This window comes from Apus apus, chromosome Z, assembly GCF_020740795.1.
Source record: "Apus apus isolate bApuApu2 chromosome Z, bApuApu2.pri.cur, whole genome shotgun sequence".
Classification (NCBI taxonomy): Eukaryota; Metazoa; Chordata; class Aves; order Apodiformes; family Apodidae; genus Apus; species Apus apus.
In genome coordinates, this window is record NC_067312.1 from 5,250,818 (window position 1) to 5,272,212 (window position 21,395).

Consider the following 21,395-nt stretch of genomic DNA (forward strand, 5'->3'; position numbering starts at 1 on the left):
ACGGACATAGATTTAGAGGAGAATGGGAAGATACATTCCCAGTAACATTTAGTACCAGACACCTCTCTTAGGCAATAACAGTCATTATTTGTTTCATGTAAAAAAAATTGTTCTGCTTTATTATGTAACATTTGTCTTCATTTGTACATTTTTAATCTATTTCTCTCTACAATTCCCACAGTGAACTCCCAGCTTTCTACCTACATGAGAAGAAGCACTTTATTTTTATCTTTTAAGAGGCTGGATTCTTTATACATTCCACATTCCGTGTATATGTACTGCTCCACAGAAATTAGTCAAGTGCATATTAGAAGTAACAAGAATAGTGCACACCCTCCTCGAGATCCTGCAAAGCATTTTGTCCTCTATTTCTGGTATGGTGATTTTTTGTGTGCATAATCTGATGATACTAGAATAATTCTTGTGGCAGTGCACTGCGCATCTTGTAGTGACCATTTCCATATACACATTCTTTACCATTTACAATTCTTGTAACAATATAACTGAAATGAGATTTGCACTTTCAAGGATGCAGCAGAACATATATATATAGATAGATATAGATATAGATACAGACATAGATATAGGTATAGATGATATAGATGATATAGATGATACAGATGATACAGATGATATAGATATATATGCAACCTTAATAGAATTGCATAGGCTATTTGTATCTTAGTTTAAGACTGATGGAATTAACATGCAGGGAACAAGGATAAAGGGCATAGCAACAACATGCAAGAGGAAATGGGCAGATGGGAGCTACCCCTCCTGTAAGCTTTTCTGCAAGTACTAGTTTAGATTGTGACAACTGTGTTGTGTGGCCACCAAGGCAGAGGTCTGAAGTGGTAATTCACTAGTGGATGGAATTTGGATATGAGAAGGTGGGAAGAGAGAACCTCATGTTACTCATTCTGTTATTTGCTCAGAGCTATGGGACAAATTTACTGCCTAAGTATCTGCTGAACTGCATGTTGTGTTGTTGTCTTGTTGTTGTTGTTTCACACTACTAAAAATGATAGATAGGGAGTACTGGGAGGCACAAGGGTGAACACTGACCTAGACTAATATTAATTTGGGATGCCATGACTTTTATTATTTTTTTTATCCTGATCTGAGACCTGAGTTTCTGAGAAGCTTTTTGTACCAGAGCTACAAACTATTAAACAAACACTGAATATTTGCTTTGTATTTGTCATTATTCTTAATGAAAGGAAGGAAGGAAGGAATGCAACTTGCTGGGAACTCATTTTCTTATACAACTGCAGAGATTCAAGAGTAGTTTGATGCCTATTTCTCTCAAGGTGGGAGGGAATGTTTGCTTTCAGCTGGTTAAGTGCTATCCATTTATTCTGCTTGAATGCCAGTCACTGAAGGATTTTTGCTACCAGTGTACATTACATTTTACACCTTCTATCATAATGTTATTTAATATTAGCATGTCCTCTACACAAGAAAATGATGCTGAACCTTATGTACAGCTTATCACATCAGTATCATTCATATCCATGTCACAGTGATAATAAAAATCTGGACTTCCTGACAACTATGTGCTGTCTCAGGAAAATGGAGAATGATGAGCAGGAGCCTGGTACACAGAGCATTTAAGAAGTGCAGTACTTTTATGATTATCTGAAATGGTTATAGCGGGTGTGTAGCTAGAGCTATGCAAACCCAGTGGAATATTGTATCAGGATTGGTGATTATTTCTACAGAAGTCAGGAAATACCCTGTGTAAAAGGAGTAAAATTGCTGGGTAAAGTCCTGGAGGTTTGCTGAAAGGAGGATGAATTTAAATCCTGCCTAGGTTAGGTGGCAGGGGACTGAAGTATTATCCCATTCTGAGAGCAGACACATTATCTTTCTGACGCTACCAGTTCTCAGTAAGATCCTGCTCCTTCTGATTTTCCTAGCAATACATGAATTTTTCAGAAAACAGCAGCTGAAATCCAAGACGCACCCTTAGCTGTCCCACCCGACAAGGAGGTCAGAGCAGTGCTATTACAATAGTGTCCTATCAATCTTATGTGTCTGCATAGTGGCAAAGTTACAGAAGGGCAAATGGAACCTGTACTAGCAGCCAATATTCAGTGGTTTAATAGGTTCCTTGGCAGGATGTAAGTCATGCTATTAAGTGTCTAAATTCTTTAAAGAGACCTGTGGAGCTGGAATGACACTTCTGGTTCTTTTTCTTTTGCCTTTGTGATGGTGTGAGGTGCATGCACTGTAAGTGGAAGTGCTTCACACCTCTCTGTTCCCTGGCTTGCTTATGGACTAAAAGTTAAGGACTGCTGTGATTCAGGAAATGTGATTTCAAAAAGGTTTGGAACTGTAATGGAGAAAGGCTCTTTGAACAAAATGAGTTGTATCTGTAATTACATTTTTTAAATAAATCACTTTTTCTGGTGTGTTGTAGGCCAACTTTAAGCATGCTGATTGGATGGAGAAACTGAAGAGAAAAACCTGGAGTGAAACAAAAATGTGGAGCTTTCAGATTGCCTTATTGTCCAGACCATAGTGTTTCTGGGCATGGCAAGTGTTATGGGAAATTTCTGAACATGCCACAGAAGCAGTTACTTTTCAGTTGCCCTGCGTAGTGCTGGGTACTGATTTTCTGGCATATATGCAACTATGTCATTTGAACAATCTGGATTTTTATGCATAAAGGATCTAAATCAAGCCTCTCTCCCTCCTTCTCCTTCTCTTTTTTCTGTCTTCCTGCCCTTCTTTGATTTTTTCTTCCTTTCTTCATTGCCTTTTCCTCTCTCTCTTACTTCTTTGTCTCTGTCTCTATGCCCTTTCCTTAATAAGACTGTCTGTCCTTTCAGCTGAAGTTGGAATTGTGGTATTTTTTAAATATTAATTGGAAGGATTGTTGCCACTCACACTGGGGCAAGCTAAGAAACACAGTACTAACATTAATATTATTTTACCATGGCGTTTCTTTTGCAAGTAGCTCCCAAATTCCTTTGCAAATTCTATTATTACTACTACTGCTGCATTGAGTAATAGACAGAAACACAGGCACATATGCCCAGCCAGAGTGGCAGTGAAACATTATAGGAGTGTTGCTATAGGGCACCCCTTTCAGCCATCGAAGGACTTTATTTAAAAACAAGGCTTGTCATACATTATGTTAGGCCATATGGTCTGACTGCTCTCTGGATATTGTTCAGCACTGGTGCATAGCCTCCCATGTCAGATGTAAAATGGAACTCCAGTTTGAAATCTATATCTGTCATGTTCTCATGTTTTTGGGTCCCTGAGCACTTCAGGTAATTCCAGAAACACCTGTTTGCTATAAATCCTTAAAAACAGTTTCAGACTTTGAAAAGTACTATATGGGCTTATGATTTATGGATGTGTCTGACTCTTGTCTTTATTAGGAGTTTTTAAGTATCAGAAGTAAACATACTGTAAATTTGCAACCAACTGTGGACACTGAGATGTATTTTCTTCAGAAGGACACAGTTGTGAAGTGTTAATACTTTCATCTTGTAATAACCAGTGATTTGTATTGTTTTGGCTGGTCTTATCCCAGAACAAAATTAAGGAAAATGAGGGAAAAAAGTGGTTTCATGCTAGCTTAAAAAACATCCAGATTTCTCTGACATTTTCTGACTCGCTTCCTGAAGTGTATTTCTCTGGTCTGAGGGTTTTGCTAAAATCCAATACTTCTCAAAGACTCAAAAATACTTCTCAAAGACAAAATGTCAGGCAGCTAAGAAAGTGTCAAGAAAAAAACCAATGTGATTTTGCCTCTCCTCAAGACCAAAATACTGTAGGTATTATTACAGGACAAATTTCTTCCCATTGGTTAAAGATTTTCCACTAGGTTGATTTACTGGGGTTTGGGCAGCTTTGGATAAGCTATCCTGATCTAAAAGCTGCATAACAGTTTTAATCTTAAAGCACATCACAAATGCTGTTACTGAAATAGCCCATGTGATATTTTTGTGAAGTGGAAAGGATTTTTCCCTTTGCACTCAGCAATGAATATGGGAAACCTGATGCTAAAACTTTAACTGGACACAAGATGTAAACAAAATATTTTTTTAATTATTTTGCATTTGGTAGCATCACACACCTTGCAGCTCTCTGCCCCTCTTATTCCATGAAGAATTTTTGTGTTGAAACTCCATGTTTTAAGCCAATATTACATAAAGGATTTTGTAATTTCTGTGTTTTTCCTTTTTTTTGAAGAACATGCAAGACTTCCTTTTCTGGAAAAGGAATTATACCCTTATCAACACTTCAGAAAGCGCTGGTGAAGCTGTTGTACCCAGAGGTGCCATCCCCACACACAGATCCAGTTTACCTTACCAGTTTTTCCACTTTGTTGAATATTTGCATCTGCTAGTTATTTGAAATTTATAAAATTGGATAATCCAAGGGCTGTGGTGAGAGATAAAATAAAAGACCAATCAACTCTTAATTACCTCCAGAAAACTCACTACACTTCCCTGTCCTTCCCCGTTCTCTTTGTTTCTTAGCTCTTAGAAGTGACTCTGAACAGCAACATCACTGGTGAGTATGTATCCCAAAAGAGTAACTCTGTAGAGGGAATAATCCAGTGCTATGGACCAAACATCCTCACTAAACACATTCCTGAGGGCAGTTAACTAATTTTCCACAACAGCACATTCCTTGTCCAAACTAACATGCTGGTCTGAGTTGACCTTTAAAGACCTTCATTCTTGGACGTCATTATTCTACAATAGAAAAAATCAAAGCAAAACACTAATCCAGTTCTGATGGGATCAAAAACAATGCAATATCATTTTCATCATGAATTTCCTGGCAAGCAAGCTAAGACCAGGCTATAAAAATTCCAGATGTTTCTTCCTAGTCTGTTTGCTGTGTTCTAGGATGGTGAATTATACAGAAACAACTAAAGTGAGTGAGAAAGACAACAAAAACAGAAGACAAAGTTATTATGAAATACAGGGGAACTGATTGCAAGGGAAGTCTAGAAGCATAAGACAAACACTTCCCAATGCTAAAAATGTAAGACAAATCAGAAAAATCATGTAAGTGATCTATGGGAAATTCAGATGGGCATCACATATATTTTTTTGACCATTTGCCAGTTGAAAAAACTGTGAACTTCATGGCATTTTGCTGTCAAAACTGGATGGCATAATGTTTATGAAAGCATAATATCTATATTTGGGTTAGGGATTCACTCTCATAAAAACCTGTCTCTTGTGCAGATCTCAGCTATTATTGGTTCTGTACAATAAATTACACAGAACTTTTGACTTCACTACCCTTCAGAGGATCAGCTTGCCTCTCTGTCTTCAGTCTTCTATAATTTAGAATGACTTCTAAAATGAATACATTTTTTAAAAGGATCTTTGAAAAGCCCTTGTCCTAGAAACACCTATACCAAAAATTAGCATTATATCTCATTGTTAATAAACTAATCATGTTAATGAAGGCATGTAGAATCATACCAGCTGGAGGCCTCACACTTCATTTCCCCAAACATTTCACCTTAGCAGGTAGAATAGTTCTTCTTTGTTCTCATGCAAAGTAGACTCTAAGAGTTTATATATATATATATATTTTTAAATATGAGATCAGGATATCCTTTTGCCTTGGTTTAATGAAGCCCCAAATGTTGATCTGAAGCACATCACCTTTCAGACTTCTCCAACATCTGGGATTCTGAAAAGTCTAAGAATGTGATACACTGCATCTGAAAGGAGTCAGAATGATGTGAAACTTCAAAGTGAACAAACTGTGCCCCATTTGACAGCAAAATGGGAAAACAGAGTCGGGGTTCTATTGGAAGGAATCCTGGTCCTATAAAATACTTGTATAGTTTGAATGGAGTTTTTTGGGTTGAGCCTTTGAGCCTCTTTACCCTTCTCTTTATTTCAGTAAGATTGCCAAAAGGAAGATTATCTGAAAGCCAGAGCAGTGTAATACTCATAGTAAGGTCTCATTCAAATCTGACCGTTGCAGTTACTTGCTGTACTTTGAAATACAAATAAACACTTTGAGAAGTAATCATTGCCAGATGTATGACGCCTTCTCAAAAATTTCTGTCTAGCTGCAGTAAATACCTTGAGGACAGACAGTTATCTTTTCTCCTCACTAGGGATTGGTACAGGTGCATGCACATGCAAGAACACACACACCTCTCATACAGTAATTCTGTTGGAGAGTACATGGAGACCCCATCAGTGCAAGCCTCCTGTGATTATAAATAATTTTGAGGAAACAATGTGATGCAAGTGATTGTTCTGGAGGTTATTACTGCATCAGACACCTCTCTGTTACTAACAAATAATTAGAAGAAAGGAAGGTAGAGAGGGGAAGCTCAGAGGTTTGAAGAACTGTGACTCAGATTCCATTTCCAGTTTTCCCAGCTTAGGATGATTCTTACTTCACATAAACCAAATCCAAAGTCCAGGAAAAGAAATAAAAACTTACTGAAATCTAGATGACTGATTAATCTTGCCCAAAGATTGGGGGAAGTAAAAAGCAACAGACAAAATAGATACCTTCCTGCTACATTCTTCAGTGAATTCTGTGCAAAAAAATAACAGGGTACTACATGAAATAAAGATGTAGTGTCAGTCATGAAATGGATAAGATTCTGTGGATAGAGCATTAGAGGATTTGTGAAAGACATTTTATAATTATTATATGTGATATTCACATAAAATAAATGTATATTTAAATGAGGAATTTTAATGGATGAAGCTTTGCATATGAAAAAGAAGAGCAAGTCATAAGGAATTAGTCATATTGTCAGCAGTTTAGGAAACAAAATGAAAGCCCATCTGAAAAAAATAAAATGTAGTAAGAAAACATCTATTTGACATTATTGTCTTAGCTACAACAGGATGTGAGGCAATCACTGTCTTGTACAGTGCACTGGTAAACAAATTGTGATTAATTGGACAGTCTCTGACAATATCAGTCTTAATTGCCTGCCTTTAATTTGAGGTTCCCAAAGATTCAGAACTCTAGAAAATCAAATCTCCTTAAGTTTCAGTAGGCTGTCAATTAAATTTGACTGATTGCACTCACCATTTTCCTGCAAAGATAATCCAGAATTAATTGCTATACTGTGCAAATTGCAGCAGGACAAGAATAGTTTACAGGCTAAGGGAAATGTATGGTAATGTGCACCCATGCTCTCCAGACACCTGAATCTCAATTTTAATATTCCCAATGTCCTTCCAATGTCAGACTTAGTGGTTTTTATGGGACTCATTATAGTGCATTTCTGCTGCAACTGGAAGATTCTTTAGCATGGTTCATGGCCCATACCTGCCAGATTAATCACTATTACATATACATGAGAAGAAAAAGAAACGCAGGCTGGCAAATTCACTATTCCACATTTACTTCAGGAATGTTTTTTTGGGGGGATTCTGAGGGCTCAGGGAAAGAATTTTCTCCAGAGGTCTTTCTTGACTGTCTGTATGTGAGCTTGGCCATTAAAACTAACTTTCTTTAGAATAAAATTATGTGGAACCTCATTGTATGAATAGGACTTACAGGAAGATATAACTGAGATAATCCTGTCATTTTTTTTCTAGAAATTAATGCTGACATTGAACACAAATAAAAAGAAAAAAAATAGCTGGAAAGGTGAACACTCAGCATTCAGTAGATATAAGTAAAATGTTTCAGTACTATAGACAAAGATTCACTGAAGCTAGCTATAAATTCTAGATCTTATTTTATTATTGTTTTTCATCATTGAGAAACATTTAAAAGTTTCTGTTGAGAAAAATTTAGTGATGTTTCTGTATTAATGTGAGCAGAGTTTAATACAAATTAAAAATTTGAATCAATCTTACTTTGACTCATTAATGTGTTTATGCAATATAGCTATTGTCAGGGACATTTTCTGAGTGATCAAATAATTTTATGTTACTAATAGCCAAATGAAAAAAACTGTTAAAGATAATTAAGGAATTCCTAAGCTATGTCACTATTTATGTAGCAATTACCATAACTTCAAAGGAGTATCTTTCTTACTGACCTATAAATTTATTTGCAGTATCTCAAATCCATCATTGAATACTTATAATGGCATTTTACTTTTCTCGTCTGTTTCTTTTTTTGCTAACTTGTCAGATTTTTCTGAGTCATTATTTCACAAAGAACTATCACTTAATTAATGGAAGAATTTAATTGTATTTAATAAATTGCATAATAAATCTAGACACCATTTACTTCAGGCAAACTTGCAACTAGACTGTTTTCTAAAAGAGAATAACATATATTCTTTTATGTTAAAAAGTAAGACATCTATCCTGTGGTCTGTATCTTAAAAGAGAAGCTGATTTAATAAAGAATATGAGAATGTGCTCTGCAGGGTAACGGATGACATGTTTTCAGGGTAATCAACAGGAGTGATGTGTCATGAAAGAGGTTGTCTTTTCCATGTCTCTGAAAAAAAAAAGGAAAAAAAAAAGGAGAAGAAAAGAGAAATAAAAACCTTTAATCTAAAATTTATGTAATTGTATAAATTCTTCTATAAAAGGTAATGTATCTCATAATCTTTCTGGAGCATGAGGGGCATAAATGCTGTACAAAAGATTGACTCCTGACAGGCAACATTCATGTTAAAAACAATATTCTGCTTCTTGTCTCACGGTTAAGATGCTGAGAGGGATCCTTAGGCAATTCTGATCTGAGAGTGGAACTTCAGGTGAGAAAGCATGAGTGACTGTGCTGTTACTGTGACGTATATGCTTTAATAAAGGCTTAAACAATGTGATTATAAAAATAGTTATCACTCATGGAAAAAGAAAGTATCAGCACACTTTTGAAGAACTTACAGAAAAATGGATGGCATGTTACAACACAGAAACAGAATGGCTTTTACAGGCATGTTAGGAGAGAAGAGGTAGTTCATTCTAGTGCCATTAAGATGTGCAAATCTTTAAAGTCATTTAAGTGTGGATGAAAATACACACTTAAGGTGTTGAAAGATATTTCCATAAGAAAAAAATCTTTGGATTTATTTGAAATAGACCTGAAATGCAAATTAAAACAATGTGGAAATAAAGGAAACCTTGAAAAAATAGCCTAAGTAAGAATTAGGGTTTGATTTTAAATTTGAATTTTGTAAATCTCTTGTTCCAAAGATTGAAGGATTTGCATACAAAATACAAAAGAAACACAGACTATTCAACTCAGTATTTGTAAAATGATGATAGTATAAGAACTGTCCTGAGATGGTACTCAGCTGATAAAGGGTTATAGAAATTCAGTCAAAGTCCTGGAAGAGGTATGTTTTTCACCTGACATGCATCAGGGGTTTAGCTGACTGCCAGTATTCAAGAATCCTTTATGGTCTATAGTCAATAGGAAGAACATAAACTTCTCTGATCAGTTTGTTGGCCTCTGTCTAATATGATATTTGTGTACTCCTTCCTAATAAAGACCAATTATTGGCTCAGCCTTTTCCTTTTGCTGTACTGCCCAGGTCCCTCTACAGCAAACAGCTACTGTAAAATGAAGGAGGATAACTTTCTCCAGATGACTAGACAGTCATCTTAGTGAATAACTTGTGAGTATGTCTTCCAGGCACATAGTCATCCCCAGACAGCAAATAGTACTAAAAACTGTATCATGGACACACAAATTCTTTATTTCCAACCAAACATCACAATACAGGTGTTGTGATCCTCAGAGCCTTTGTTTCAGAAGTCCAAACCTGGTCATATGGAATAAAAAGTATCTGTAGTTTCTATTCAAGTGTTTTTCAAGAGAAAACTGGGCAAAACATTTGTTTTTACTACTTTGTTTTTTGGAATTAGTGTGGCAGGGTTTTGGCACTGGGGAATGGGTGGACAGGATAGTATGGGGGGACACAGGGGTGGCTCCTGTGGGAAACTACTGGTAACTCCCTTGGCTACAATTCCAGCTTCACCTCTATGCAGGGCCAAGCTGACTAAGAAGGCTGGATGGGCCTCTGATGAACAAATCCAAGAAGAGGAAAAAGAAACTGCAAAAAGCCCAGGAGGCCAGACGAGAGGGGTAGGTGAGAACAAAGCCAGAGTGGAGGTATCAGTGTCAGTGAGGAAGGCATGGGAGGAGGTGCATGAACAGAGGTTCCTCTGCAGCCTGTGGTGAGATGGCAGCTGTCCTCCTGCAGCCTATGGGGGAGCATGGTGGAGCAGCCCGTGAAGGATAGTGGTGGGGCAGATGTGGACCTGCAGCCTGTGAAGCATCATGGTGGGACATATGTGGACCTGCAGCCATGGAGAAAACTATGTCAGGGGAGGTGGTTGTTCCCGAAGCAGCCCGTGACTCTGTGGGCAGCCCACAGTGGAGCAGTCTTTTCCTGAGGGACTACATCTCCTGGGAGGGACTCATGTTGGAGGGGTTGGTGAAGGACTATTTCCTGTGAGAGGGACCCTGCAGTGGAGCAGGTGAAGGCTGTGAGGAGTCCTCCCCTTTGGAGAAAGGAGAAACAAATCCATGTGTGATGAAATGGTCTTAAACCTCCACCTCCTGTCCCTCTGTGCCACTGAGGGGGAGGTAGGAGTGAAGCAATTTGGCACAGGAAGAATGGAGGGGTGGTGAGAAGGCATTTAAGATCTGGTCTTGTTATCTTTTTCTCCTGTTCTGATAATTTCCCCCTCCCCCCCCCACCCCACCCCCCTCCCCCCCACGCCCCCCCCACCCCCCACCCCCCCCCCCCCATCTGTTTTGCTTGTGACCTTAACTGTTGTGTGAAAACCTCCCTGTCCTTGTCTTGATTCATGAGCTTTTAACTGGATTTTCTCCTCCCCATCCCACAGTGGGAGCCAGAGGGGGGATTATCACTTGCTGAATTTAACCCCCTAATCAGTTTAGTATTTGAATTTTCAGAGCCATCTCATGTCTTCATCCTTCTTCCTCTAGATCACAAAGAGTTTTCTTTTCTTTATAGAGCAATGACAACCACACCTGGTGTGTAAACTGACATTAAAGGTTAAAACAGAAGCCTAATAGGTCACCTGATACACAACATTGTCTTGGATAATTCTTTAACAAATTTGACTTCCTTAGAGAATATTTCAAAAGTGAAGAACTGAGGCTCTGATTTTGCACCAGTTTTCTGAATGTATTTGTTTTTTTTCTTTTCTTTTTTTTTTTTGTTGTTTTGTTTTTTGTTTCTTTCTTTTTTTGTTTGTTTGGTTTTTTTAAGCTGAGCTTTTTAAAGTTAAACAATTGGTGATACAATAAAGCCTACCTACAGTGATGGATTTTTTGCTCATGGTTAATTAACAGCATTATAAAATTACCACATTGCTCTGCTTTTCATGTCATACAGAGGTTAGATTAGCTCTTTTCCTAACATGTAAACTTATTGATCTTACAATATATTGTAAGAACAGCATCTTTAAACCAATTAACAGACTAGATAGTGACAGAGTGCAGTGCCTAGGGTCTTTGGTTGAAGTGGATCCTGAAACAGCAGAAGTCACGGGTGGAATATTTGTGATCTTTTACAACACATCTCTGTAAGAACTTTCCAAATAAATGAATTTTTATGCTTATCTAGTTCATAATCCACATGCTAGAGCTTAAATGGAAGAGTTTTGTCTCAGATTTGTGAAGTAGAGTGATATCTTTCATGCAGGATTCCCAGTGTTTTCAGAGCTATTTTTACTCATGAAACTAGTCCCTTTAAGCAGATGGAAAGCTATAAAAATAGGTAGGTTCATCAGAGCTGAAGCACAGGTATGAAGGAAATGACAATAGAAACTTTTAGTTAAGAAGAGATGGCATTACTACTTCTGAAAGCAATCATTGAATCATATACTCATAGCAAGCCAGGTTGGAAGGGACCTCAAGGATTATTTGGTCCAACTTTTCTAGGTACTACTGTAGTTTATATGACATGGCTCAGCACCCTGTCAAGCTAAGGTGTAAAACTGTCCAATGTGGGGGAATCTACTTCCCTTGGGAAACTATTCCAATGTTTAACTGTCCACATGATGAAAAATTTACATCTTGTGTCCAGTTGAAATCTCTCCAGGAGCAAGTTGTCCCCATTACCCCTTGTTTTTTTCTGTGTGACTCCTTGTAAATAGGCTCCATTTTCTTGGTAACCACCCTTTAAATACTGGAACACAGCAATGAAGTCTCCTCTAATCCTTCTCTTCTCAAGGCTGAACAAACCCAGTTTTCTCAGCCTCTCCTCATATGGCAAGTCATCCAGTCCTCTGATCATCTTTGTGGCCCTTCTCTGGACCCTCTCCAGCCTGTCCCATCCTTTTTGTAGTGCAGGGACCAGAACTGAACACAGAACTCCAGGGGTGGTCTGACAAGCACCAAGCTGAGCTGCAAGATGACTTCTTTATCTCTGCTGGTGATGCCCTTGTTGATACAGCCCATCATCCTGTTGGCTTTCTTTGCTCTGCAGCACACTGTTCACTCATGTTGAGCTAGTTGTCCACCAAGTTCCCCAAGTCCCTTTTCATGGAGCTACTCTCTAGCCAGGTGGAATCCAATCTGAACTGCCCTCCTGGGTTATGTGTTCCCAGGTGTAAGACCTTACTGTTCTCCCCATTGAACTTCATAAGGCTCCTGCTAGCCCACTCCTCCAGTCTGTCCAGGTCATCCTGGAGGGTGGCTCTCCCTTCTGGAGTATCCACCTCTCCACTCATCATGGTGTTGTCAGCCAACTTCATCAGGGTGCTCTTGGTGCCAACATCCAGGTCACTTATGAGGATGTTAAACTACATTGGGCCCAATATGGATCCCTGGGGGACCCCACTTGTGACTGGTTGCCAGGAGGAACTATTTACTCTCACCCTTTGGGTATGGTCTGTCAGCCAGTTCCCCACCCACAGCACAGACCATTTGTCAGGGCCATAACGAGTCAGATTCTCCAGGAGGAGACTGTGGGGGACTGTATCAAAAGCCTTGGAGAAGTCCAGGTAGATGATGTCCACTGCTTGTCCTGCATCTACTGAGTGGGTCACTTTGTTGTAGCAGGTGATTGGGTTTGTCAAGCTTGATTTGCCCCTGGTAAATCCATGTTGACTTTTCCCAGTGATGTGCTTCAATTGACTTGTGACAATCCTCAGGATGATTTGCTCCATGACCTTTCCAGGGACTAAAGTGAGAATAATTGGTTTATAATTACCTGGGTTCTTCTTTGGACCCTTATAGAGTGAGTGACATGAGCCTTCCTTGAGTCCTCAAGGACATCTCCCAATCTCCATGACTTCTCAAAGATGATGGACAGCATATATATTAATTTTTGTGTAATTTCTTGTAATACATTGTTAATGTCATTAAGTAGTTGAATCCAGGCCTCTCTTACTTTAAACTTGCTGAATGTTCTTCTAGTCAACACAGGAAACAATATGCCCAGTGTGAGATTTAGCTAACTGAAGGTCTGCATTTTCTTGAAGAAACCTTTTTCTGATGATTTTAAAGAAAATGACTCTGTTTTTCTTATTGTCGGTACAGTTGCTCAGCTCAGTTACGTCCTTACAAGACTTCTGTTAATTGCAACAACATCTTTAAGAACTGCAGAAGTACTCAATTCTGTTCAACCAACAAGATTCCAATAATCAAATTGATTTCTAGAATACATCTGTCTTATCATGGAAAATAATTAATTAACCTAGGAAAGTCTAGATCAGAAAAATTAAAATGCATCATGTTTGGTGTTTCCCCGATGAGGCTGAAGCAAGTTTTTGTAGGTTACTCATTATGGGCAGCGAAGTGGAAAACATCTAGATGACTGATAGGAGTTGTCTATTTTTATTTATTTTTTTTTATAATATGTCGTTTGACATGGTTCAGTGTGAAAAAATTACATGCTTCAAGTGAGGTACAGAAAACTGACTTCAAATGCAAGGACTTTTGGGATGCAGAAATTCTAATCAATAAACACCTTCAAGGGAATTGCCAAAATGAGATTATTATTTTTTTTTTTAATCAAAATTGAAAGAATCTTCTTTTTCCAGAAACAAGTTTTACAAACATGACTTGAAAAAGAAGAGGGTAGCAAAAAGCTAAAAGTCAGAAGCTGACACATTGCCAGTAAATTGTGATTTGTCACTGAGAGCATTCAAATACAGATTATGAAAAAAAGAATTAAAAGGTATCTGTTACAATTGTTTGCCTGTGTTGACCATATTCTAAACTTGAAATGCACCAGCAGTGCATACGACATAAATCCGTGTTGTCTGAACTATTGAAGTCATAGTGTGGTCAGATTAGGGAATCAAACTTCAGAACAGGCAGCGAACAGCTTGGGAACACAAGAAGCAAGGCAGGTTAATAAGTGACTTTTGAAGGTCTACAAGAAGGGCTGAAAGGACAATCTGGGAACTACAGGCTTGTCACTCTGACCTCGGTGCAGGGGACACTTGTGGAGCAGATTATCATCTTGAGTGCTATCACATGGCAATGTAAGACAGCCAGGTGATCAGGCCCCATCAGTACAAGTTTATGAAAGGTAGGTCCAACTTGACTAATCTGACCTCTTTCCATGACAACATGACCCTCTTAATAGATGAGGGAAGGGCTGTGGATGTCATCTACCTAAACTTTAGTAAAACCTTTGACATAATTTCCCACAGCATTCTTCAGGAGCAACTGCCTGGTCATGTCTGTGTACTCTTCACTGAGTAAAACATCAGGTAGCTGGCTGGTCCCAAAGAGTTGTGGTGAATGGAGTTCAATCCAGGTGGCAGCCGCTCACAAGGGATGTTCCCTAAAGCTCACTGTTGGGACCAGTCCTCTTTAATATCTTTACTAATGATCTGGATGAGGGGATTGAGAGCATCCTCAGTAAGTCTGTAAATGTTACTACATTGGGAGGGAGCATTGATCTGCTTGAGGGTAAGAAGGCTCTGCAGAGGGATCTGGATAGGCTGGATCAAGGGACCAAGGCCAATTGCATAAGATTCAACAAGGCCAAGTGCCAAGTCCTGCACCTGGGTCACAACTACCCCAGGAAATACTCCAGGTTTGGGGCAGAGTACCTGGAAAATGCCCAGAGGAAAAGAACCTGATGAACAGTCTGGAGAGAAGTGGTACGAGGAGTGGCTGACGGAATTGGCACTGTTTAGTCTGAAGAAAAGGAGGCTGAGGGGAGACCTTGTCACTCTCCACAACTCCCTGAAAGTAGGCTGCAGTGAGGCAGGGGTTGGTCCCCTCCCCCAAGTAGTGAGTGATAGGACAAGAGGAAATTATCACAAGTTGTACCAGGGGAGATTTAGGTTGGGTATAAAGAAAAATTTCCTCACTGAAAAGGTTGTCAGACTCTGGTTCAGGCTGCCCAGTAAAGTAGTCAAATCACCATCCCTGAAATATTTGAAAGCTGTGTAGATGTGGTGCTTAAGGACATGGTTTTGTGGTGGACTTGGTAGAGTGCTAGTTTAACAGTTGGATTTGATGATCTGAAAGGTCTTTTCCAAGTAAAATAATTCTATGAATCCGTGTCTCTATGATGGAGGCATGAAAGCATAAGAAGAACCAGGAAAGCTGGAGAGATCAATATTCTCTATTTTTCTTGTTAATTTGTTTCACTAGCACACTACTTAAGTATATGTTTGGTGCATTCACTCTGCCTTATCATAATAGTTACATCAGGTGGGATGAGCAGTGATAGTCTTACTATGAAATAAAAGATATTTGGGTTGTGAAGACTTTTTAAATATGATATAGTGTGCTGGTTTTGTCTGGGATAGAGAGAGAGGATGTTTGGAATGATGGCATTTGTATTCCCAAGTGACCATTATATGTGGTGCCCTGCTTTCCTGGAGGTGGCTGAACACCGTCCTGACAATGGGAAATAGTGAATGAATTCCTTGCTTTGCTTTGTTTGTGACTATGTTTTTGCTTTACCCATTTATCTCAACCTACAATTTTTCTCACTTTCATTCTTCCAACATCGTACCAGAGTGAGTGACCAGCTCCTTGGTGCTTAGTTGCCAGCTGCGGTAAACCAAGACAGATAGTGAAGCAATTTATTTCAGCATTTGAGAAACTGGGTAGTTTCTCTGGAAAACTCTAAAGTAAGGTTAAGCAAAAATTGTTCAAATTACTTAAACAGATTTGTGAAGTACGACAGGGATGAAAATATGACTATTTCAGAGCTCTTCTAACTCTCTTTTTATCATATTTCTTATTATACCCATGCTTATTATTTTCTTTCCTAGCAAGAACACTGGGAGGTGAATGAATTTAAAATAAATATACATTAATGCTCATAGAGAACATGTTTTTGTGGAATTAAGGCTTTCAAATCTTTAAAATTTGCAGATTCTGAAGTATCAGTGTTGCATTGAAAAGTATAAAAGTCTTATCTATAAATGTAATTAAAATTTAACAGAAATCCATAAATTACTTGCAACCATTAGTACTTCTAGACAGTAAGATCATAAATCATTTGTGAAACCTTACTTGAAACCCGGAGAAAATAGCTTTTCCCTTTGACATACTCTAGGAAATGACCTTCAGTGTTTCTCTTCTATAAGAAACCAGTAGTCATTTGTAAGAACTTTTGAAGTTAACAGTAATTGACTGTTCTCAAGAATGTGATAAACTGCCCTGAATTCTCAAGCTTTTGTACAGCAAGTACAGTATTAGTTGCATTGTTTGATCTGTTTGATAAGCAAAGGGAAGATATCCTTCATAGTAAACCTTCAACCCTCCCTCTTTGACAAGACCAAAACCACAATGCTCCTTCACTCTATGGACTCTGAAGGTAACAGTTTCTGTTAATGGTTTCACATCTTTTCTCCTTTCATTTACTTTTGCCTCTTGACATACCAATAAGGCCTAGATTAAAATGCATAGCAGCAGAGGCAGGGGACAGTATGTTGTCTGACATTAGGGACAGAAATAAGACTGAGAACAAAAGGAGTATGTCTTAGCAGCTTCAGCTGAAGACCCAGCTTCAAGGTGGGAGGTTGTCAGGTGTCCCATCAAGTATAGTACGTGTGACACACTGTATCATCCAACAGATGGAAAATGTGGCGAATAGAGAGAAGATATGGAATATCCAAGGAAGTCAGAGTGCTGATGGTAGAAGACTGACTTAAGCAGTGGGAATTTCTGTTAGGAATCTGAATTCCAAAAATGCAGAGCTGCTTCAGTAGTGTATTGCAGATCCTTTAGCAGTAAGAGTCAGAGGTGTTCAGCATATTTCAGAATGAATATGTTAAATCTGTTGATGTAAAATGTAAGTTTAAAATTCAAGTCCCCTAGCAATTACTTTATCATGCTGGCTTTACTTAGAATTGATCAAGTTAAGCTCGTGTGCCAAATGCATTTTTTTCTCGGGAGCAGACTGGATTAGTTGCACAGTGCTGTTCAATGATTTCTGTATTAGCACTCTTTCTTCTCATATCAACACTTCAGCAATTCAGCAAGGTAGGCTTATATGCCATTTTATGAGGGCAGCTTTTTACATTTCCTCTCTGTGCTGTGCTTAATATGTAAACATGAGGGCCGAAAGAGTGGACGGTGTTTCCATAATAGCATGGCCCCCAGTGGGCTCATGCATATTTGCTTATTATTAAGCAGTTCACATGCCCTTAAACCCATCAGTTACTTGAGCACAAATCAGTCAAGATTTGTATTTTGCTTGCTATTCAATTTTTAAACTCGTGAGCTCCTTTTACAATGACAAGAGTATTTATCCAGGTTAATTGATAAAATCTCCTCAACATAAAGTGCTCTAAGAAATAATTTCAGAACATTTACATGTTGTATTAACATATCATTATTTTATTCAACACCCCCAGAGAAAGTGGGAATATAGGATGAATGGAATTTTCTAATTGCAGTTGCTCTAGAAAGAGCTAATCTACTTCTAACATGCTTATCTGCATGTTGTCTTTTGCTTAAGAGCTAAACATCCTTGAAGATCTAAGCATACAGCTATTTCAATATTAACACTAAAAATATGAACTCAAACAAAGAAGTTGCTAAATTTTGAATAATGAAGGTTTTTAGCTGATTGCTATATTTTGGAGTGATTTTGAATAACAAATTAAAAGAAAAAAAACCAGCAGATTTGCTGTATGGTCAAAAGCAATATGTAAAGAGCAAGTGAGTCCAAATTTGCTAAATAAATGATTCATTATAGGCTAATATCCCAAGGTGTTTCCACCTTTGTGGTAGCTCTTTTTTTGCCTGAGGAAAAATTGTATGAATATAAATAATGTTAAATATGTCCATAAAGCAGAGAAACAAAGAAATAAAATAGAAGGTTTGAATTTGTCATGAAATAAGTTTGATTTCTGTATTTTGCATTATTTCTTCCTGTTATCCATAAAGGATTTACCTTGGTGACTTTTTTCTGTTTCAAGCTAAGACATTTCACACCATCGCAGTTTTATTTTTGTTGGCAGTAGACTGAAAGCAAAATCTTGTACTTTTCTGCTTATCTGGGAGAAGGAAGACTAATTGATGTTGTAAGTGGGTATGAACCTAAATACTTGTACTGCACTACTGAACTGAATGATATTAGAAAGGAGGTTTTTCTAGCTTCTTCTGTTTCTTATATTCCTTCCCCTCTTTCCAGCCCTAAACAAAAGAAAAAACACCAACAGCTGGGAAAAAAAAAAAAATAAAAAAATCTGACTAATTCCTGTGTATTTTGTATACACAGTTTCCCCATTTTTTTTTTTTTAAAGATTTTTTTTTTTTTTTAAGATTTTTCTTAACTTGTCTTTGGATAAACCATGTCAGTCAAATGTTACTGCCAGATTTGGGGTGAAAAGCACCTGAGGAGGTGGTTGTTGTTGTGATGGGAGGTTACCAGGAAAACTCAGCTGTTTTAGGCAGTGGTTTTGGTATAATTATTAGCTTTATCTAATGTGTCAATTCTGAGCACTTGAGAATTATTTTAATGAAAGTGGAACTCTAATCACAACAGGGATTTACTGACCTACCTGTTTCTTTCTGCTGAAGTTCAATATTTAGACATCATGTTATTACAGTCAGAATTTCTTATTTAAGTCCTATTTTATGCTCCGGTGACCAAATCCTTCTGAATTGTGAGGTTTGTATCCAGGCATTAATACAGCCACTCAGCTCTGACAGTCCCAAGCTGCTCACAACATGGTTATTACAGAAATTCTGTAGGACAACAGTAGCACATCCTGATTCAGGAGAAGAATCTCAAAAAACCTGTGGTTCTCACTCTCACCTCTTTTCCTGTGTAGCTGAGAACAGACCACCACACTTTGATCTTTTAGTGTTTTCCCAGGAGCTGTTGGTGTGAGTCCTGAGTACTTAAGCAAGAGGCAGTGACTTTAATAGCCCATAATAGATTTTGTATTTACTCTGTATTTAAATTATTTTTTATTATGAGTTCATCACTTCTGCCCAAAACATCAAGTGACAAGAATGTCCTTAAATCTGCGGTACTTCATAATTGCTTTGGTCTTTAACTCTGCTACTGTCTGTTTCATTTGAAGTTTCCAAGTTTTGCATTTGGAGGGAAAAAGAGTATTCATGTTCTGTTCACCTTCACCATTCTAATTATAATTCTCTTATAATCTCTTCTCTTTTCTCTGTCCATTAACTGTCTTTCATACATGTGCCCTTCTACATCTTTTTCTCTCCTTCCTAATTTCCTTTAAACCATGTCCTTAAGCAGGCTATGATTTATTTTTTTTTTCCTTTCAATTTTTATTTCAATTTTTATTTGTATGTAATGCCATATGTTTCCTCTCTGTGAAATAACTGGAGGAGTGAGCAGATCAAGATCATAGAATCATGGAACTATTCAGGTTGGAAAAGAACCTTGGGATCACCGAGTCCAGCCATCATCTCTACTCCACAAAGTTCTCCCCTAAACCATCTCCACTAACACCACATCTAAACAACTCTTAAACACATCCAGGGGTGGCGACTCAACCACCTCCCTGGCAGCCTATTTCAGTGTCTGACCACTCTCTCTGTGAAGAAATTGCTCCTAATGTCCAGTCTAAACATACCATGTTGCAGCTTGAAGCCATGTCTGGCTTCAAGATGTCTGTCTTCCAAGATCCTTTAGTAGTTGATTCTCCTGCTTCCATTTCCCCATCTCCTTAATAGCTCCCCTTTCATGAAAGCTCAGCACTTTTCAAAGGAAAACAAGTTTTTGCTTTCTGTCCCTTTTGCAGGAGATGTCTTTTTGTCCTAACAAATATTGCATGGCAGTTAAGCTAGACAAGTACCTTATTGCCTATCACATTATTTAAATATACTAGATCTGTGTAAGGAGATAATAAAAAATCAATGAAGAGCTGCAGTCTTTTCTTCTAAGTTTCACTGAATAATTCTAATGGAGGTTTTCACAATGGATGTAATTCACAAACTTTTTACTTTGTTTTTTTCTTATTTATTTGGGCTGACCAGGTTGCTTACATAAAACACTTGTTATTAGTAGGATGTGTTTATAACAATTTGCTTGTTTGTTTGTTTGTTTTTTCTTACATGGATATTTTTTGGATTAATAGACCTTTCACTCTCCCTTCAGCCTTAATTTATTTCAGAAATTCTATGTGGAAAACAAAAAAAAACAACCAACAAAAAACACCTGCTTTAGTTTTGCAAATAATCGATGCAAAGTGAACTAAAAGATAATTGATTTTGGGGCAAACCTAACCATAGAAAACTCCTCTCCTTTGCAGTAAGTTTAATTAAAAATAAATATTCTTAAAAGCTGTTGCTTATTTTGCTTCTAATAATGTTAAATTTATATCTAGTGAACTTGAGCAACATACATTGTATAGTTGACTCCAAGGTGACATGGAGGTTGTCTGGTCTGTTTTATTATTGTTTAAGATTCAAGCAAGTGCTACATAGAATAATAAACATAATAATTAAGAAATATGATCAATTTTCTTTTTTTGGAGGCTCTGCTTGATTTGATTCCAAAAACAAAGCAACTTGGGCTCTTGAGCCTCATGAAACTGTATCTGCCCAGGAAAAGAAACACAGAGAATGATACAGAGCTGGGAGGGGGCAGAGAGAGATTTTTATTGGAAGCTGTTAACGTGGTTGCTATGAGACCTTCTCCAGATAACACAGGCACAGCAGCGTGTGAGGCTGATAATCGTACCTCTGGTATCATACCTTTCCTTTCTGCTTTTTTGTTTCTAGCATAGCTTTTATAGTTGTTTAAGATCAGAGAAAGTCAGTTGCTTTTTCTTCCCTTTTTCTCCCTTCTTCTGCCTCATGCAAGATGGAGCTAGAAAATGAAATGATCAGCTCCTCCTGCAATTCTTCAGCAGGCTCCAGAGAGTACAAGGTGGTGATGCTAGGAGCAGGGGGAGTTGGCAAAAGCGGTAAGTTTGAGCAACCACATTTTTTGGGAGAAAGGGTGAATTGGGAGTGTAAAGTTTACAGAACAATAGTGTTGTTTAATAAATATTTCCTCTTTCTCTTCCATGTGGCTT

The 21,395-nt window shown here is 37.9% G+C and overlaps 1 protein-coding gene across 1 annotated transcript in view; it reads left to right on the forward strand.

Annotated features, from left to right (window-relative positions):
* The first annotated feature begins 21,022 nt into the window (after positions 1 to 21,022).
* RIT2 (Ras like without CAAX 2) overlaps positions 21,023 to 21,395 on the forward strand; it is a 177,879-nt gene continuing 177,506 nt past the window's right edge. Inside the window, exons 1-2 of the mRNA XM_051642151.1 lie at positions 21,023 to 21,063; positions 21,182 to 21,284. Coding sequence (XP_051498111.1) covers positions 21,182 to 21,284 — 103 coding nt within the window. The 5' untranslated portion in view covers positions 21,023 to 21,063. The remainder of the gene's footprint in view (positions 21,064 to 21,181; positions 21,285 to 21,395) is intronic.